The sequence below is a fragment of the Anolis carolinensis genome, chromosome 3, assembly GCF_035594765.1.
Source record: "Anolis carolinensis isolate JA03-04 chromosome 3, rAnoCar3.1.pri, whole genome shotgun sequence".
NCBI classification, from domain to species: domain Eukaryota; kingdom Metazoa; phylum Chordata; class Lepidosauria; order Squamata; family Dactyloidae; genus Anolis; species Anolis carolinensis.
The window spans coordinates 280687741-280704613 of NC_085843.1; the positions used below are offsets into that span (position 1 = coordinate 280687741).

Sequence of the window (16873 nt, forward strand, 5' to 3'; positions counted from 1 at the left end):
GATGAATGGGAAATTGAGGGGGTTCTTCTGGTTGGGGGGTTCCTGATTTAGTTGCTACTTCCATATCATAGAACATTTGCCCTCTCCTTTTGTGATCAGTTCACAGCATCAGGCCTCTTGAAACTCACTGATGCAATTCATTAGGCTCTGAAGACTTGGATTTCTTTGAAGTGGCCTTGTATTCCTTCATTACCTCTTTACCAATTCTGTGCTGCATTTCTGCCACTGAATCTTCTGCTCCATCAATTTGAGCACTGTTTTGCTTTTGGAAGAAGATTCAGGTAAAGAACGTGTCAAACAATTCTAAGATTACTTCTATTAATTTTTAAAATATCTTTGGATATCATTTATCCAGGCCATGAGACTTGGGACTCATTTAGAGTACTGTAACTAGATATTTCTGTACTGCCTCTTTCCTTATTCTGTGCTGCATTTCCCCTGCCGCATCATCTGCTTCATTATCCTCAAGTTACCTTTTGAAACAGAGCCAGAGTGGCGCAATGGGTTAAACCCTTGTGCCAGCTGGATTACTGATCTGAAGGTTGGGTTGCTGACCTGAAGGTTGCCGGTTTGAATCCGCGAGATGGGGTGAGCTCCCGTCTGTCAGCTCTAGCTTGCAAGGACATGAGAGACCTATCTCATTTTACTTCCTCATTAGAGCTCCAGCTTCTGCCAACCTAGCAGTTCGAAAATATGCCAATGTGAGTAGATCAATAGGTACCGCTCCGGCGGGAAGGTAAGGGCGCTCCATGCAGTCATGCCGGCCACATGACCTTGGAGGTGTCTACGGACAACGCTGGCTCTTTGGCTTAGAAATGGAGATGAGCACCAACCCCCAGAGTCAGACATGACTGGACTTAATGTCAGGGGAAACGTTTAGAGCTATTTGGAATTGTGCGGTTCTGTTCAACATGTTTATTAATGACTTAGATAGTGCCATTTCCCCCACTAATTTCCCTCTTTTGGGACCTCATCAGACCCAAGGTTCCCCCCGTTTCTATTCACGATGCAGAAATACTTCTGGTGGCTGCCCAAAAAAATCTGTCTTTAAAGTGTTTAGAAACAGAAGGATCGTGAAGACAGGGAGGAATCAACTCCACTGCTCTCCCTGAGCATAGAAATGGCTAAAACCAGGTATTTTAAGGTGGGATGGGAACTGTTGTTAAATTCTCAATTTCCTTTGCAAATGGAATGCCATGCTAAGGAGATGATTGCCCCTGCTTTCCCCCACCCTTTATAGGATGAGGTCCTTGACTGACACAATAAAACAGACAAATCCATGTATATTCATGTATTCAAACCCATATCTCAACATGTGGAGGGAAGGAAGCTTAACCATCCCTGCCCTGCCCACCAACATCAAGGGACTGGAAGGAAGCAGCAATCTTGTTAGGATCATTGTTGGGTGGGGTAGAGTGAACTTTGTCCACTCCCAAGAGAACTGAATACCGGCAGTGGTTTCCATCCTACTAATAACGATGTGGCAAGAGTGACATCCATATTGATCTTCATGAGAATCATAATAAAAATGGGAAGGTGTATCAGTAACCCAATTACAGTCTTGGGGTGACATCCTATTGGTGACATGTGCAAGCATTTGTCCACACTACACTTGTGTGTATCTTGGTTTGGTCACTTTACATTTGTGTGCATCATCTTTTGATCATTGAGAAGATTACTAGTTGCTGACTTCCTCAATGACCAAAGCTCCCCTGGACTCAGCTATTGATCTGTGATAGCCTTTCTCCAGAACAATTGAGGAGTGGAAGATGGCCATAGGTGGTGAAAAGTGGAGGAAATTGGAGAAGCATCTGGCTATGCTGATGTAACCAGATGAAAACTAATGACATCATCTGTTGAGATCTCTGAGGGAAAAGGTTGCTTTTCAGTTGAAAATGTCCTCAGTGGTCATTTGACAATGGGAACATATCCAGTTATTTCTCTGATCCCCTTTACTGTCAACCAGTAATTGAATGGTTGTGTCAAGGTCAGACGCCAGCCAATGGATGGAAATACAGTTTATTGCATAAATAACTCAAAAAGGCTCATAAAACAAACACAGGAACTAGCAACACTTAAACTTCAGTGTGAAAAAGACAATTAAACTAAAAAAACTCCAAAAAACCAAACCGGAGTACAATCTGGATTATCCAGAGATATAATCCAGATTAAAACAAAACTGCTTAGATTCAGCTCAAAACTGCAGGATAATTCAAAGAAGGCAAAATAAACTGTTGGCCGAATTCCCCAAGGGTCCAAAATAAACAGAACCCCAGCTGGGTTGCAAAATAGAGCTCTAAGATTCAAAACAAACAATGTCCCAAACCGGGCCAAACTTTGCCGCCGGAGGCAGCACAAACAAACCGGCACCAGGAACAAAGTAACGAAGGGCGAGGAGTTACTGCAGGGTCAGGAACGAAGTCAGTGGTCAGTAACGGAAAGTAACTGCAGAACCAGGTGTCAACCTGGAATTGGGAGCGGAGCGTTTCTTCAGGGTCAGTAACGAAGCCAACGGTCAGTAATGGAGAGTAACTGCAGAACCAGGTGTCAACCTGGAATTGGGAGTGGAGCGTTACTTCAGGGTCAGTAATGAAGCCAACGGTCAGTAATGGAGAGTAACTGCAGAACCAGGTGTCAACCTGGAATTGGGAGCGGAGCGTTACTTCAGGGTCAGGAATGAAGCTAACGGTCAGTAATGGAGAGTAACTGCAGAACCAGGAGTCAAACTGGAATTGGGAGCGGAGCGTTATTTCAGGGACAGGAATGAAGCCAATGGTCGGTAACGGAGAGTAGTTACAGGGTTGAGAATGAAGCCAAGCCGGAATAGGGAGCGAAGAATAATGCCAAAACGATGTCCAGTCCAAGGTCTAAGATGAGAAGTTGTCACAGCGAAGTCCTCGTCAATGGGTTGTCACAAGTAGCCAAAACGAAGGAGGCGAACTAATGCATACAGTAATCACAATGCAATCTAAGGAAAACCCACATAGTTCCAGCCCCCTTTGTGGAAGTAACCCAGAACAAACTTACGTCGGTTGCACAGTCCCAAGCCAGTCTTCAGGAACACAAAACACGAAACCCAATGGCGCCCAACAACCACCTTGCCACAAGCAAGAGCCCAATGGCCAAATGCCCTCAATTTATTTACAACTCGTCTTCAGAACTCGAGCTGGGCACCGCACAGGTTGCTTCCCACAGGTTGCTCCCATTCCTCATCTGAGCTGGAATCGCCCTGCCGACGCCCAAACCTACCAGCAGCTGTGGAACTATCCCCACTCCTCCAATTAGACCACCTTGGGTCTGATCCTGAAGGACCCCATGTTTCCTCAGCGTCCCCAGTCTCCCCATCACAACCCTCTGGAGCACGTGTCCAGTCCATGCCATCCTCTTCTGCCCGTACCACATCCCCAACGTCCATTTCAAGCCCATCATCCCCTTCAAAACCCTCAAATGAATCCTCATCTGTTGATTCCTCAAATATCTCTCTAATCCTCTTTCTCTGTAACTCCTCAAATGAGTCTTGCTCTCAAGGAGTCTTTCTTCTCTTCCTGCTACTATCAGTAGTATCATTGACCCAGACGGCTCATTCACAACAGGTTGAGAGACTTTCACAGAACAAGGGTGAGCCTTAGATGTGGTTACAAAACAGAGACCCTTATGCAGGACTCATATGCTGCACTCAACCACATAGGATCTCAGCCCAGGACTATTTCTCTCCACACCCCGATTCCACCAGATATTATCATATAGAACCATTGCAACCTCATTCTTAACAATCCTACTCTGTTCTCTTTTGGTAGACCTCACCTGGAATATTGTGTCCAGTTCTGGGGACCACAGTTCAGGGGAGATACAGATAAGTTGAAATATGTTGAGAGAAGGGTGAGCAAAATTATTACAGATCTGGAAGGCAAGCCCTATGAGAAGCAGCTTAAGAAACCGGGTATTTTTAACTTAGAGAAGAGAAGGTTGAGAAGGGAAACGATAGCCATGTTTCAATATTTGAAAGGATGCCATTCTGAAAAGGGAAGGCAGTGCATTTTCCTGCCTCAAAAACATCACCCTTATGCAAAAGAAAAATATCTCACAAGAGCTGACAAACTCATCACTGAGGATACGAAAAATTGTGGGTATTTTTTTATCATGTATAGAATCATAGAATAGTAGAGTTGGAAGAGACCTCATGGGCCATCTAGTCCAACCCCCTGCCAAGAAGATGTCTTGCTGACATCAATGTAATGAAATCTTGCACAGCTTTTTCAAATCTCTCCCACTTGTGACATACCCGCAGTTCCCATGCACTCCCATCACTACATCTAAGTACCTGTCACAAAAGAAATGCATATTTCTTGCCCATTTACTAAAACCACAGATGTAGGCAGGGCCAAAAGAAACATACGATGAAGGATGTGCTGATATCTCCCATATCAGCTCCACTCCCTATGGGCCCTTCCCGACAGGCCCTCTATCCCATGATCCGATCCCAGGTTTTCTGTTTATCCCAGATTATCTGGCAGTGTGGACTCATATAATCCAGTTTAATGCAGGAAACCCGGGATTATCTGCCTTTCTCCACTGTCCTCTACTTCCTCTTCAGCTCAAGTGCCTTTTTTGGCTGGAAGTAACCGTATGTCATGTGATGGACTTTGGAGGATTTCATGCCAGCAGTGCAGAGAAGCAGGGAGAGGATGCTTCTCTGCTGCAAGAATACCATAGGTCGTGATGAGGTTCCTTCATTTTCTATATTACATAACAGGAACGGATGCACAACCAAAATATACTGGGACGAAATTTGCATTTTTCTTTTCCAACCAGCTTCTGGAAACTGATTTTAACAAAAATGGCTTTTTTTAAAAAAAAAAAATGTATTTATTAGTGCTTTTCTACAGTTGTGATACACAAACATAGTGGCAATGAGACAGACAAGACTACATATTATATAACAACCAAACAGAACTGGTGCCGACCCAAGTGACATAAAAGAGGAGAGGGGAAGGGAGAGGGAGAATAATATTATTATAAAAATAAAAAATAAAAAGCAAAAAAGAGAAAAAAGATATATATATATGAGTAAATACATAAAATAAGAACAGATTGCATAAGATATCCTATGAATGGTTGCACAAGCACATTAATATATATATACGTGTGTGTATATATATATACACATATATACATACAGTAGAGTCTCACTTATCCAACATAAACGGGCTGGCAGAATGCTGGATAAGCGAATACACTGGATAATAAGGAGGGATTAAGGAAAAGCCTATTAAACATCAAAATAGGTTTTAATTTTACAAATTAAGCACCAAAACATCATGTTATACAACAAATTTGACAGAAAAAGTAGTTCAATACAAAATAATGCTATGTAGTAATTACTGTATTTACGAATTTAGCACCAATATATCACAATTTATTGAAAACATCGACTACAAAAATGCGTTGGATAATCCAGAATGTTGGATAAGTGAGTGTTGGATAAGTGAGACTCTACTGTATATATATATATATCACATTGTAAACAGAAACACAAACCCAACCCCAATTCCTTATGTGAACATAAAAGCTGACTTCCATCTAACATTCCGTCTTTACATTTTGAAGCTTCCTTGATTATCTTGTACTGATAGCCCAGTTACCTTATTCACCCCCCCCCCCAATTAAAATATTTATATGGTTCTCCAGGGATTTAGATCAATATCTTGACATTCTCATTTTTTAAGTAACTCTTAATTTGTTCCCAAATTGTTTTCTTTTTTGGTCTGCCATTATAATTTGCTAATAAGTATGTCAGTGTGTCCATATTCATTATCTCAAGTATTTTATTGTACCAGCTGTTTATCTCCGGGGTTTCATTGTCTTTCCAAAGCTTGCCATACACCATCCTTGTGGCTGTGACTAGATCATTGAAAAGAATTTCCTTGTTTTTAATCTTCCTTAATATCGAGCAATCCTAATAGATAATATTTAGGTTCCATCTTTATGTTAATTTGTAGCATCTTTTGTATCATATTATGAATCTTGGTCCAATAAACCTCAGCTTTTTTTTACAAAAATGGTTTTTATGGCACCATACTATTTCAAATCAAGGAGCCAGCAGACAAGTGTGACTGTGCCCATCTGGAAAGGGAAAGTAGATGTTGCTAACTGCTCCTTGTATAGACCAATCTGCTTGCTATGTCATACTATGAAGATCTTTGAGTGCATTCTAGATAATTGGTTGTGAGATATCGTTGTGATGACAGCAAAGCACTCTACGTGGGGCTGCCTTTGAAGACGGCCCGGAAGCTCCAGCTGGTGCAGCGGGTGGCAGCCAGGTCAATAACGGGAGCGGCTTACAGGGAGCGTACAACCCCCCTGCTCAGCCAGCTCCACTGGCTGCCGATATGCTACCGAGCCCAATTCAAAGTGCTGGTTTTGACCTACAAAGCCCTAAACGGTTCTGGTCCTATCTCCTCCTAGGAGCCCGTTAAAACCTTAAGATCTTCCGGGGAGGCCCTGCTCTCGATCCCACCTGCCTCGCAGGCGCAGCTGGTGGGGACGAGGGACAGGGCCTTCTCGGTGGTGGTTCCTCGGCTGTGGAACTCCCTCCCCAGCGATATCCGGCAAACCCCATCCCTCCTGGGATTTAGAAGAAAACTAAAAACTTGGCTCTGCGCCCAGGCATTCAGCGAATAAGCTCATTGGCTGTTGTAATCGGGTCGCAAATCTGTAATTGTAGCAGTAGTGAATGACTGAAGATGGTGCAATATTGCTGCTTTGCAGCGTTTTCATTTTTGTATACTTTTTATCATGTTTTTATCATGTTTTTATCATGTTTTAATTGTTTTGTTTTTATAGTATATTTGTTGCTGGCCCTCGTGGCAGAATGTAAACCGCTCTGAGTCCCCTCGGAGAGAAGGGCGGGGTATAAATGTATGTAATAAATAAATAAATAAATAAATAAAGCAGTGCAGCTTCGTAAAGGAGTGTGGGACCATCAACACAATTCATGCCACCAGGCTTTAAAAAAAAAAAACATCAGGAGAAGAACCATAACATCCACACTGCCTTTCTAGATGTCGAGAAGGCATTTGACCGGGTTCCACATGATCTTATATGGATGATGTTGAGATCACAAAGAGTACCGGATGAATACAAATGATGGACGAAGATGCTGTACACGAATCTGACAAGTGTGGGTATGGTGTGCGGCAGGAATAAGTGAACCCTTCCTTGTTCGAGTTGTGGTCCATCAAGGATCGGCTATGTCACAGTTGCTGTTCATACTATGTATGGAGGCAATCACCAGAGACATACAGAAACCACATCCTTGGATGCTACTGTATGGTGATGACGTTATGTTAGCTGCTAAGTCACAGGGTAGAGTTGAAGTCTCAAGGAGAAGTGTGAAAAAATCATCTGCAATGTTTCAGACTATGGCTCAACATCTCAGAAACTAAGTACATGGAATGTGGACCAATGGTAGAAGATGGCTCCATCAATATCAATGGCACTGACCTCAACAAAGTGACCAGCTTTATATACTTCAACTCAAACATCACCTCCGCTAGTGATGTACTGTCAGATGCTCACGGGTGTATAAACGGAGAGCAACAATGGTTGTAATGTGATAAAAAGATCCCAATCTTCCTAAAATCAAAAAATCTACAGAACTGTGGTGAGACCAGTTACTCTATACGTCACTGAGTGCTGGCCAACCACTATGGCCATCGACCAAACTCTGCACACTATGGAAATGTGGATGCTCAGGTGGTAAATGGGTGTTACCCTGAAGAACAGGATTCCAAACAATACAGTGTGCCCCATCTTTGGAGTTGCTCCAATCACTGAGAAGATGAAGGAATCCCATCTGAGATAGTTTGGGCATGTGCAACGAAGTGACAAGGGTTCCATGGTAAAACCAAACTGAACATGGAAGTTGCAGGTGCCAGTCCACATGGCAGACCTACAACGTGCTGGCCTGACTGTTTGAAACGCGACATGGCTGAAGCAAGACTCAAAATGAGAGATGTGACCCATAGGAACATGTGGAGAACAAGAAGCAAACAAGCGGACTCTGCGAATTTGTGACACAAATGCTAGGTAGGAGGAGAAAGAAGACGACTATTTTATATCTGTCTTAAAGTAAGATTTAATTAGCTTTACTGCTGTTGATATTTAATATTGTTTCCATCTTGGTTTTTGTGTGGTTCCAACAATGGGGTTTTTTTTTTAGTGCATTCCCTCTTTTTGGAAGAATCCTAGCTGAGATAAAGGCAGAATACAAATAAAGCGGAAAGATGGAAATATGTCAAAAATGTTGTGCTTGTAAATAAGATTATCCTCATGATCGAACAATTGTAATAAATATAGAAAAATTGTAAACTGTTCCTGTGGAGAGAAGGGAGAGGAGGGAGGGAGAAAAATGAAGAATAATGTAAACATGTGTTACTGATGGAAAATGTTCTGAACGTTTGTATAATTTTACGTAGCACTATTTACAATAAAAATGTTTTGATGTTTTTTAAAAAAATGTGCTTGTTGTTGATGTTTATGATATATCTTTGGGAAACGTTCACTTTATAAAAATTGTTTTGGAGAAAATTGTGTTTAGGGGAAAATGCTTTTGGAAACGGGGAAAAATATGTTAGCAGTATAATGAACAGAAAGTGTGGTCAGTTCTACATAATCCAAACAGACAAACCAACCCAAAGCTATTTCATTTCAGGTGCACCTTGACCACCTAATGTTAATTCATGTTCACATCAAATGTGCTTCTTTTAGACTGTAATGTGATGTAAAATAACCCCTATTTACTAAGAATTTTGATAACAAATTGGTAGTGTCAATTTTTCTGAATGAGGTTTGAATCTGCAACGGTACATTGGTAGGCATGGCAGCACCTTTTGGTGTGTTACCTTGTTCAGTTGATCACTTGATCATTTGCCTTGTCTTGTTTATTCCACCAAAAAGGATGTGCTCACATTTTTTTTTAAGTTGGAGTAGTGTGAGCCTTTTAAAAGCGGCATTTAACTTTGCCATACTCCCGCACTTTGGAATGGTAAAGGCATTATTGATCCAAGGAAGAAAGAAGAGTGTCTCCTGGAACAGGGAGCAAACCAGTGACCTGATTGTCATTTGGGGTGAAGCAAATAGAGGTATTTATGAGACTAAAAAAGAGACAGTACAGGATTGCTGAAGAATGCAGGATGGAAAGCAAGGCTCTCCAGGAGTACTATATGGAAGTGTACTGCAGCAATCCTCTTGCGATAAGGTTGCCATGCTCTTCTATGATGAGTTGAACAATATTTTCCATGAAGATGCCACCATATGCCCTAAATGCATACCTTGCACCACAATGATTACTGGATTCTGATAGGAAAAGTTTTTTGCATGCAACAGGTGTATGCACCACCCACGGATGAGGGCTCTGGAGAACATTTTTGAGCAGCTTATCTACCTTTGATGAGAATGAAATCAAGAGTGTCCTGGATGCTGAGTCCTCTCACAGGTGTTTCTTTGCTCCTCTGTATGGTTTTAGAAACATCCCATGGGCTTGTGTAGCAGGCATGCTAGTTGTGCAGGTTATTACTGTGTGTGTTTTTAATCCTTGGGTTTTGCTGAGATGGAGGAAAAAAACACCTACAAGAGGATTTAGTGTCCAGGACACTCTTGATGTCATTCACATCAACAGTAGATAAGCAAAAGTTCTCAGAGCCCTCATCCATGGACGACACATAGGTTTCGTTGAGCTATCTAACTCTAGGATCTTGACACGAAGTTCATCACCAATGGTGCTATAGTTACAGTGCTAAATGAGGGGGATCAGGTTGGATTCCTCAACTTAATTCTGGGAACACAGCTTTCAACCATGTAATTCTCCATCACAGATCTCTTCTCCAGCATGTATACCATATTGGGAAGACAATGCACTGTTTTTGGTCCTATGCATGTGTTGCAAAGTATCAAATCTCATTTTTAAAAAATGACATAATTGTCGGATAAATATATATCCTTTTTATATTGCTTGGGAACTGATTGATATTGACAGACAATGTGTTTAGTTGTATAATATAACAGAGATGTATGTTGGGAATATTTTGATTGTATATTCCTATCTCTCCAAATTAGCCATCTGAAATTGTAAGAGTGCCTTTCAGGGGTGAAAAATATTAAATTTAGTATGGTATATCAATTAGGGAAACACCGATTCCTTGTTTCTTCAACTGCCCCTTTCTGGCAGTGAAGCTTTCTAGAAGAGTGCAAGGGTCTTGCCCTATATCCCATCCCCTCAGTCCTCTTCTACCCTCCCACTCCTTTAAATATTGTATATGTGTGTGGGGAGGAACTGAAGTCACCTTTATCAATGCGGCACAAATCCCGGTCCATGGATGTCATTTGCACAGATTTCCCTGAACCACAAACAAAACTCCTCTTTATAAATAAAGATTATATGAGGGTTATCCAGAAAGCAGATTACGTTTTGGAATTAAAAATGAACAAAGTATAGGAGAAAACATTTACCCTATGCAGTTGAAAGCCACACCCAAATACCACTTCTAAACATAGTCGCCATTCAATTCTAGGCACTTATCATAGCGATGAATGAGCTTGGCAACTCCTTCCCCACAAAACTCTGCCGCTTGCGTCCTCAACCTGCCGGTCAACCCTCCCGCAGCTGCGCATCATCACCAAAACGCTGTGTTGAGGACGCAAGTGGCAAAGTTTTGTGGGAAAGAAGTTGCCAATCTCATTCATCACTATAAGTGCCTAGATTTGAATGGCAACTATGTTGAGAAGTGGTATTTGTGTGTGGATTTCAACTGCATATGGTAAATGTTTTTTCCTATACTTTGTTCATTTTAAATTCCAAAACGTAATCTACTTTCTGGATAACCCTCGTAGAATCATAGACTCAGAATCCTAGAGTTGGAAGAGACCCTGGAGGGGGGGGCATAAAATCCAGTCCCTTTATGTCAGGAAGGAACACACAATCCAAGGCCATCCAACCTCTGTTTCAAAGCCTTCAGAAAAGAAGACTTGACTACACTCTGCGGCAGCAGAATATCCCACTGTCGAACAGCTCCTACTGTGAGAAAGTTTGTCCTAATATTCAAGCAGAATCTCTCTTCCTATAATTTGAATCCATTGCTTCAAATTCACTGCTGTCAAGCCAGGTGTTGCTCTTCTTCAGCTGAGTTTAGTACCTTATAATTCTGCCTGTTGAAATCTCATAAGGCTATTTTGAATCATGATCCTCTCCTCATGAAGAGTTACCCTTCCTAGATTGGTGTCATCTGCAAATTTTACAGTTATGGGAGCAGCAGCTCAGATGTTTTTTATTTATTTACCCTATTTATACCGTGCCTTTCTCACCTCGTAGGGGACTCAAGGCGTTATGATGTTATGCTACATCATATTGACATAAAGTGTTATGCTACATCATATTGACATAAATGCTTGGGAAAAGTATGCCAAGGATGATGTCTATCTGTACATCTTACTTTCTGCAGGGCCTGCCATCTCTTCCTGTGTAACAGGTGCACCTCCTTCCACCTCAACAACAGTGCTTTGTAGGCAGAGGCGGTTCTACCACCAGGCAAACTAGGCATTTGTCTGTGGCGCCATGTTGTTGGGGGTGCCATCGAGGCAACTCCTATCTCCTGCGGCAGAAAGGAGCCTAAGAAGACAATATGGTTTTTGGGAAGCCTGTGAAGTAAGTATTGCTTATCTTACCTAACTTGGGTGAATTAATTTAATGCACACACACTTATTTAATTGAATGTTCATTTTCTACTGTTACTTTTTAATTTATGGAGCTTGTTTTAATTCATAGGTGAGCCACTTTTGGCCCCATTTATGAGAAAGGAGGGAAATTGTTAAATAAGTCCTAGTACCTTCATTTATAAGTAATTTTCCCAAGGATTAAAGTTTTAACACCTGTATGCAGGTATAGAATCTACACTTTCTAATGGATGTGCAAGGCAGAGATGGCAGTAATGAATGTCCAGCACTTCTGGAAAATGTCAGTTTGAGAAAATCTGACATACATTGTCAGAAATAGTTGTACTGATTCAGAGTACTGGGTCATCCAACTCAGCCTCCTCCTCTGTAGGAAGTCTAGGAAGCAAGGCAAGTGGGGCTTCCTCCCTGGGGGCATCCTTGGTTGGGGGGGTGTTAGTTGGCCCTGATTGCTTCCTGTCTGGATTTCCCATTTTCAGAGTGTTGTTTATTTAGGCTTTTCCCTAATCCCTCCTTATTATCAAACATTTTTGCTTATCCAACACTTTTATTTTTCAGTGATAGGTTTTTTTTGGGGGGGGCACCAAAATTTCTGTTCGCCTACACTTGAAAATTACCTTGGACCGGCTTTGTTTGTAGGTGCCTCCACCTGAGTGTGGTTTGGCTTCTCTCTCCTACAAAGACATAAGCTTAAACTCTTGTTGTCCGGATGTGGATCACAGGAGCTGCCTCCCTCATATCTTTACTTGCTTGTACACCAGCTAGTCTAGAGTTGCATTGACTTTTTAAGCTGTCACATCATGCTATTGACTCATGCTCCGTTTATTATACAAGCTTCACTTACACACTCAGCCACTGAAAGTCCTTTGCATAACCTGCTGGGCACGTAGCACTTTGTGTGCCCTATATGGCACGCCATGCCAGGTGTAGCAAAGGGTCATTAACATTGTATAGAAATGTCATTACAAAAGCGCTCTCATTGCTTATCACAGATCTGCCATTAGCACCTAAGGTGAGAAATGAGTAAACCGAAGATTTGTTTATATTGTCCCCATTAAGAAGAAGCAGAATGTAGAAATCATTGGTAATACTGGTTGGACTTTGAATATGATGCTGGTGCCAGCAAGAATCATGGGAGTTACAGTTTTACAAGGTCTTTAGCCTTCGCTGACAAAGAATGCTGGTGCCTCACCAAACTGCAACTCCCAGGATTTCATAGCATTAAGCTGTTATAGTTCGAGTGATGTCAAACTGCATTAATTTTACAGTATAGATCAGTAGTACTCAACCTGTGGGCTGCAAGACCTAAAACAAGGTCCACAAAACATGTGGGGGGAAGTCAACTCTAGATTATTAAATATGGTTTTATGTGGGTGAGCAGATGGCCACTACTGGATGGCTAATGTGGTCTATCCAATGCAATTTTCTGAATCAGCACCCCAAATAACCAAACCAAATCTAAAGTTGACCAAAAACTGACTCGTAACCCTTTTGGTACTAATGTTGGAGACTGACCCTAGTCAAAGTGGTCCCTGGTCAAAAAAAAAAGCTGAGAACCACTGGTATAGATGCACCCATAAGTGTCAGCTAACACTTCTTTGGAGGCTTTTAAGCAGAGACTGGATGGCCATCTGTCAGGGGCGATTTCCTGCTTCTTGACAGGGGGTTGAACTGGATGGCCCATGAGGTCTCTTCCAACTCTATGATTCTAGACCAGTGAGAGCAACAAAATGTGCCACAGCACCCCCTGCAGGAGACACTCTGCTGCTGCTTCTCCAGGTTATTTCCCTGAGTTAATGCTCCTTACTTACTTAGGCGATCCCTCGTAGTTTGAGGATGATGGTCTTCCATTTCTGTTGTCTTGGATGTGTGTCCATAGATGGCTGAAGAGACCTAGTCTTGATCTGCATGTTCTCCCGCAGTGAGGACATCGGTTTCCAGATGGAAGGCAGTCCCGGTCAGGGTTGGCTTGATGCTCCTTCCTCTTGGCCCGTTTCTCCCTTAAGCCCTCCGTTCGTGCCTCTTCGAACTCTGCAGCACTGCTGGTCACAGCTGACCTCAAATTAGAGCGCTCAAGGGCCAGGGCTTCCCAGTTCTCAGTGTCTATGCCACAGTTTTTAAGGTTGGCTTTAAGCCCATCTTTCAATCTCTTTTCCTGTCCACCAACATTACGTTTCCCATTCTTGAGTTCGGAGTAGAGTAGCTGCTTTGGGAGACGGTGATCGGGCATTCGGACAATGTGGCCAGTCCAGCGGAGTTGATGGCGTAGGAGCATCGCTTCAATGCTGGTGGTCTTTGCTTCTTCCAGCACGCTGACATTTGTCTGCCTCTCTTCCCAAGAGATTTGCAGGATTTTTCTGAGGCAACGCTGATGGAAATGCTCCAGGAGTTGGGTGTGATGTCTGTAGACCATCCATGTTTCGCAGGCGTAGAGCAGGGTTGGGAGGACAATGGCTTTATAAACAAGCAGCTTGGTATCATCAAACACTCTCTGCTTCATACGGAAAAATGCTGCGCTCTCAGAGCTCAGGCGGTGTTGTATTTCAGTGTCAATGTTGACCCTTAATATCTAGTTCTGAGAAAGGGCCCTTCTGGTCCAGTCATTTGCTCCTGGCCAGCTAGAAGATATACATTTCCAACTTCCCCACAGAGCAGGTTGGTGATGCTTCAAGACCCAGATATTGGCCTGTAATGATCATGCTAACAGGTAGCAATGGGAGTGGATGAGCAAGTACAGTGAAGACAGATATGTAACATTGACAAGGGTAATCAGAATGGCAGTTGTGCATTATCTCACTCCACTAGACAGCAGAGAAGCTTGGCTGCCTATGGGTTGTTGGATGATATGATGATGATGATGTTTATTTATACTCTGCTTTTTCTCTCTACAAAAGAGACTTGAAGCAGCTCATAGTAAAACCACTGCAATACACTTTGACTGCCATGACTGAATCCTATACAGTCCTGGAGTTTGTAGTTTGAAGATGGAAAGAATGTTCCAAAATACAGGGTGTTTGAAAAAGAACTCCCTAGTTTCCATTTAAAGTAAATGGAAACTAGGGAGTTCTTTTTCAAACACCCTGTCATTTGAAAAATGGCCAAGCCCATGTTTCTTGAATGTCAGGAGTCCTTGATGAAGAGTAATCTGGTCTCATCAGAATCTTTGCAGTTTGGGACAGTCTGCACGAAATTCACACATGGGCTTCTTAGAGCAGAATATGTTGTTACTTGTGTAAAAATGCCACATGTGGAGCAGAATTGTATCTTCTATTATTCTTTCCAGCTGATGTACCAATTTGCCAGCTTGTGATTAAATAAAGTAGGCATAGCTAAGGGCTCATCTACATGGGCCAAATGAGGTGGGGCAGAGGTGAATGGACTCCATGGTGCCCACATGACACATGAGGCTGATTTGCCCTAATGTTTGGCAAGACTGTTAAACATGCCCCCATTTAAACAAAGTCAGGAGATGCTCTGGAACTTACCCAAAGCTTTGGAACTTGCTCCCACTGTGGACATGTGCAAACAGTTGGGTCCATTCTTATTCAGAACTGGCCACAACTGTTTATGGCCATCCTTATGACCAGAAGCAGGGCAAAGGAGGGGATGTCAGGTTTTCCCCCAAGCTTGGCAATGTAGCAACCTGCAAACACACAAGAATAAGCCTGAGTCAGTCCAAGGTCAAGGCACCAGTCAATAAGCATACAAGGGATAAACAGTAAAGCAAACCATGACGCCATTGCAAAGTTCCATAGGCAGGAAATTCGTAGCAAAGACAGTCCAAGGTATAATTCACAATGCACAGCCAAAATCTGAGATTCAGTCCAACTCACAAAGTTCAAGGAAACACATGAGGACTCAAGGCTACAGCTCCAACAAACACTTTGCTGCCAGCAACTGACTTCCTCAACTCCCAATCTTTTATGCTGATCTTGCGGTTGCTCCCAATTGCCAGCCCTCTTCTCTGCCAAATGACTGGACCTGCAAACTTGAATTCATTCTCTCCTTAGCTGCAGCTGGCTGGAATGCTTAACTTTTTGTCTTCCAGCTCAGGGATCATGCTCCTGACCTGAAGCCTGGGCCTCTCCAATTGAGGGTGCTGTTGCTCTTAATCTATAGCCTGAAAAGTGATGGGTTCTGCACTGTTTTGGCTGACAATGCTGTGGCTCTGTTTTTTATTCCAGCCTGGATACTGTGAGAAGCAATTTATTTATTTTCAGTATTTATATTCCACCCTTCTTTCTCACCCCGAAGGGGACTCAGGGCGGATCACAATGTACGCATACAAGGCAAACATTCAATGTCATATGAACATAGAGACAGAGACAAAGACAGAGAGGTAATTTAATCTTCTCCAGCTTCCAGCTTCCTGAGGGTATGCTTGATTCTGGCCACAGGGGGAGCAGCTGCTTCATCATCCACTGTGACGCCGAGTCCTTGGATACTTCCTCATTCCAAATGCTGCTGGACGATTTTTATGGTGTCGTAAATATGGGGCCCCTGGTGGCACAGTGTGTTAACGCGCTGAGCTGCTGAGCTTGCAGACCAAAAGGTCCCAGGTTCAAATCTGGGGAGCGAAATGAACACCCACTGTTAGCTACAGCTCCTGCCAACCTTGCAGTTCGAAAACATACAAATGTGAGTAGATCAATAGGTACCGCTCCGGCGGGAAGGTAACAGCGCTCCATGCAGTCATGCCTATGGCCACATGACCTTAGAGGTGTCTATGGACAACGGCGGCTCTTCAGCTTAGAAATGGAGATGAGCACCAATCTGCAGAGTCAGTCACAACTGGACTTAATGTCAGGGGAAAACCTTTACCTAAATTAGTTAAATTAGCCTCCCTAAATTTCTTACTTGATGGATGCAACTATCTTTCGGGTTGCTTAGGTCAACAACAAGCAGGGCTATTTTTTATTTTAATGGTCGGGTGGTCACTCCGACACGGGCTGGCCTCGAACTCTTGACCTCTTGGTCATAGTGATTTATTGCAGCTGGTTACTAACCAGCCTGCGCCACAGCCCGTCCCTCTGTGCAATCTGTCTTCCTCATCCTTACTGTCAGCACTGGTCTTGATGGGGGAGGACAATTCAAGGGGAAAAAGGGGGTCAGTTCCTCATTTCCCCCACTCCCTTCTCCCACGTCA

The 16873-nt window shown here is 42.8% G+C and overlaps 1 protein-coding gene across 2 annotated transcripts in view; it reads right to left on the bottom strand.

Moving 5' to 3' along the window:
- LOC100563292 (cytochrome P450 2J2) overlaps positions 1-15687 on the bottom strand; it is a 43025-nt gene extending 27338 nt beyond the window's left edge. Inside the window, exons 1-2 of one of the 2 annotated variants that reach the window (XM_003225478.4) lie at positions 15561-15687; positions 15213-15370 (exon numbers count right to left, since the gene is read on the bottom strand). In XM_003225478.4, the coding sequence (XP_003225526.3) occupies positions 15213-15266 (54 nt within the window). In that variant the 5' untranslated portion in view covers positions 15267-15370; positions 15561-15687. Of the gene's footprint in view, positions 1-15212; positions 15504-15560 lie in introns of those variants that run through there. The other variant, XM_062976884.1, reaches the window with a different exon arrangement.
- Between the last annotated feature and the right edge of the window lie 1186 nt (positions 15688-16873).